Source organism: Trachymyrmex septentrionalis, unplaced genomic scaffold, assembly GCF_001594115.1.
Source record: "Trachymyrmex septentrionalis isolate Tsep2-gDNA-1 unplaced genomic scaffold, Tsep1.0 scaffold86, whole genome shotgun sequence".
In the NCBI taxonomy this organism is placed as follows: Eukaryota; Metazoa; Arthropoda; class Insecta; order Hymenoptera; family Formicidae; genus Trachymyrmex; species Trachymyrmex septentrionalis.
This window is the reverse complement of record NW_017306049.1, coordinates 353,402-357,058: the sequence shown is the minus strand read 5'-3', so window position 1 is coordinate 357,058 and position 3,657 is coordinate 353,402. Positions and strand designations below refer to the sequence as shown.

The window sequence follows — 3,657 nt, the reverse complement described above, 5'->3', positions numbered from 1 at the left end:
AAAATGGACTACAACCATAAAGCCCTTCTTTTCAAAACTAAACTATGAGCTATTTTAGAAGAGTCCTCCAGCAAAAAAAATTAATAAATTTTTAAATCCTTAATTATCTAGATTAGTAAAAAAAAAAGTAAGATAGACAGTTTGACAAAAAAGTATCTAATATTTATAATGTTTTTCTCTCTAAAAATTTATAAAAAGAATTTTCTGTAAAAAATTCAAAACATTTTACATTATTATTTATTTTATTATAAAACTGTTAGTAAATATAATAAATTAATATGATACAATAAAAATAAAAAATATTAAATTAGAATACATAAGTTTTTGATTTTATTTAACACAATAGATATTTTCAATTAACGGCCTCAAACTTTTGGCCACTTGGTACAAAATTTTTCCTATATTATAATATATTACTATATAAAATTATGTAAAAATATATGCATGAATTATGTATAATCCATTATATAATTTATCGACATATATAATTTTATATAATACTGTCTAACTCGTATATCCATACATATTTATATGTACATGACCTACTTGTAATATATAATTTATATATACATATATATAATTATATATAGGAGATTAGTACGTGGCTCCGCCACGACGTGTGAGCGCATTTCTTGTAAGAAGAAAACACCCAAAATATAGTAAGGCATATGCGAATTAAATTGGCGAGACTCCTATACATTTTCGGAATGTACTTTTTAAATATCTGATTAATGTGTGTATTGTAAAATGTAATGCTAATAATATTTTAGCAATAAAACTAAATAAATTATTATTTTCACTTCTTAAACCAGTACATATAATTATGTATGCTTGTGACAATTGAATAATCAGCGTGTGCACCACATGTGAAAGAAGTAACACAGGCCAGATGCTTAACGCAAGAGGAAGTCTTAAGAAGCTATACATATAATTATATTTGACAAATTTATTACCGGGCAACAGTATATACTTGACACATACAGAATGTAAGCGCAATAATAGTTGCATTTTATATTTTATACGCTTACTTATTATTTACATAAACAGAAGAGAAAGATAGATAACCTGATGGAAAGAACCGGAACGAAGTGAGAACATCCCACGTTATGTCTCGGAAACTTCCAGAAGATAACTAATTATGCTCAGCAATTGATTAGATTTTTACACCATTGCTGGTTCGATCGATCTTTCTTTATCATAAAATATTATTCACTCAAGCGGACATGATAAACGATCACGAAGGAAATCGTCACATGTATTCGAAAGTGTTACGAGCCGTTACGGCATCTCGCGTAAAACGCGTCCCCGAAAATAAAATGTGTAGGTAAAGCGTCTGATAACGTCTACGTGCTTATTATCACGTAAAAATTTCATAGCTACGACACTGTGTGAAGGGCGATAAACAGATTGTACATACAGTGAGAGCAAAAAGTATATTCGTACAAGGAATTTTTTTATAAAAAAAGTCTTATTTGTAAAAAATTTATATTAATTAGTAATTTTATATAATGAATACATTCTGTTCTAACAAACATATAAATGAGCTTCGCATGTATTTCTGATATTATAAATTAAATATTTTCTCGACTATACCAATACTTTTTGAGCATCCAAACAATGAATATATTTTCTATAATTAATGCACATTTTTTAATATAATTTTTTAAGAAACATACAGTCTATTTATACTTTATGAATAAAAATTGTTAATTACCTAGCAAAAGAAATGATCATCAATTAAACGTCGAATCGATGTCGAATTGGTATCGAAATCATCGTATCGATGTCATCGATTCAACATCAATTCGATGACTCATTTCTCGCTGGATAATATTTAATTTTTTAAAATAAAGTTTTTTAAAAAAACATTTTCTCTGTACGAATACTTTTTGTACTCACTGTACATATACATACTTATACGCATCAATTTCAATCGATATCATCTTGCACTTACCCACATTAAGGGACGATTCTGGTCAGATTGGTCCACGGTTGATTCCGAGCCTTGAGTAATGAGTAGTAGGAAATGTTGCAATTTTCGAAGATTATCCTCCGAGATGGATCTCCGTTTACGGCCTCTATACAACAAAAAAACAATAGTCAAATAATCGATCCATCGAACACGGAATGTTAATCAAGTATCATCTTATAAATAATTTTATACACAAGAAAAGTATGTTAACCAGCATCACTACACACATAGTTAATAGCAATTTGAAATAATTCAATAATAGTAATAATAAAACGAATACATTAACACGTATTAATAAAATACATCAATAAATACTTTTATTTAATAAAATGCTATTTGTTTCATTATTAAATTAACAAAACTATTTTCAATTAAAGTAATGCTATTATAACATTATTTTTCTGTGTATTAGTTATATCAATTATATCACTATTACTTATATTATATATATTTGTAATCGATATTTTATGTTATCTACACACACGCGCGCGTGCGCGCACACATACACACAGTATATTATATAAATTGCTTAAGGATACTTTGACTATACAATATCAGCTAAAAATATCAATTAAATAATCAGTAAAAATAAGTTAATATCAGCCAACGTTATGAAAAAAATTTTGACATTACTCCATGAATATGTTCTGAAATCGATTGACGAAACAAAACGACAAATAATTTGGCTTATAATGGTTTTATGCATCAAAATGACCATATTTTTCTAAAATTGTAGGTCAAGAACTTTTAAACACGTATATCCAAAGAAATTTTTGCACATTTTGAATATTTATTATTATTGTTTGATCAATAAATATGTTTAAAATTTGATTTAATTTTTAATGTTACTTCCTCAAATATACAAATAGGTTACATGTAAAACACAATTTTATATAAAAATCAAAATTAACAAAAAAATTAAATAACTTTTAAATCAATAAGAGAATTGTGCTCAAATTTTACAGATATTAGATATAATAAGTCAATCTGTGAAATTTTTATATTTTTAGTAATATTATAAGTTCTGAAATGTAACACATACATCCTTAAATTTTTGTTAATATTGAATTTTATTTTGCCGCGTTCCAGGTAAATTCGCACGATTAGGCTGAACGTTTGAGCTAAATAAATTCGCACAATCATGCTGAATGTTTACGCTTAAAGGAGAAAAGAGATAACGCCATCCAGCGCAATAGTCATGCAATACTCATGCAATACTCATGCAATCACTAAGAATCCACCAAGTAATAATAGCTAATGAGTTTTATCATTAGCGAATGGTTGTTATACAAGCATAATTTACAATGCTCCCTACCAAGACAATATTTATCATCTCACAATTTGTTTATTGAAGTTCAATTAATTGCTTTCTCGATAACGTCGTCGCCGAGATACGCAAAAAAGAAATCTCACATAATAATAAGTAACGAGAAAAAGATTATGAGAAGAATCACGTTCGTAGTTCGAGGTATTTTTAAATTTCGTATCAATTTCTCGCAGTATATCATATTCACTGTCTGTCGCGCAGATCGTCCAGCAGTATAAATCGCGGTTGCTTCACATTCTTGAGATTTTTTTTTTTATGTTTACGCGCAAAAGTTTGAGATTCCCGATGGAGATGTAAAATTCACGTTTTTTTCCACAAACACCGAATTTAGCTATCATGTGTAATATATATATATATA

At 27.6% G+C, this 3,657-nt stretch overlaps 1 protein-coding gene across 2 annotated transcripts in view; it reads right to left on the bottom strand.

Annotated features, from left to right (window-relative positions):
* Nucleotides 1-3,657, bottom strand: part of LOC108755207 — a 15,233-nt gene that overhangs the window by 1,136 nt on the left and 10,440 nt on the right. Inside the window, exon 3 of one of the 2 annotated variants that reach the window (XM_018498094.1) lies at nucleotides 1,955-2,078. In XM_018498094.1, the coding sequence (XP_018353596.1) occupies nucleotides 1,955-2,078 (124 nt within the window). The remainder of the gene's footprint in view (nucleotides 1-1,954; nucleotides 2,079-3,657) is intronic. The other variant, XM_018498095.1, reaches the window with a different exon arrangement.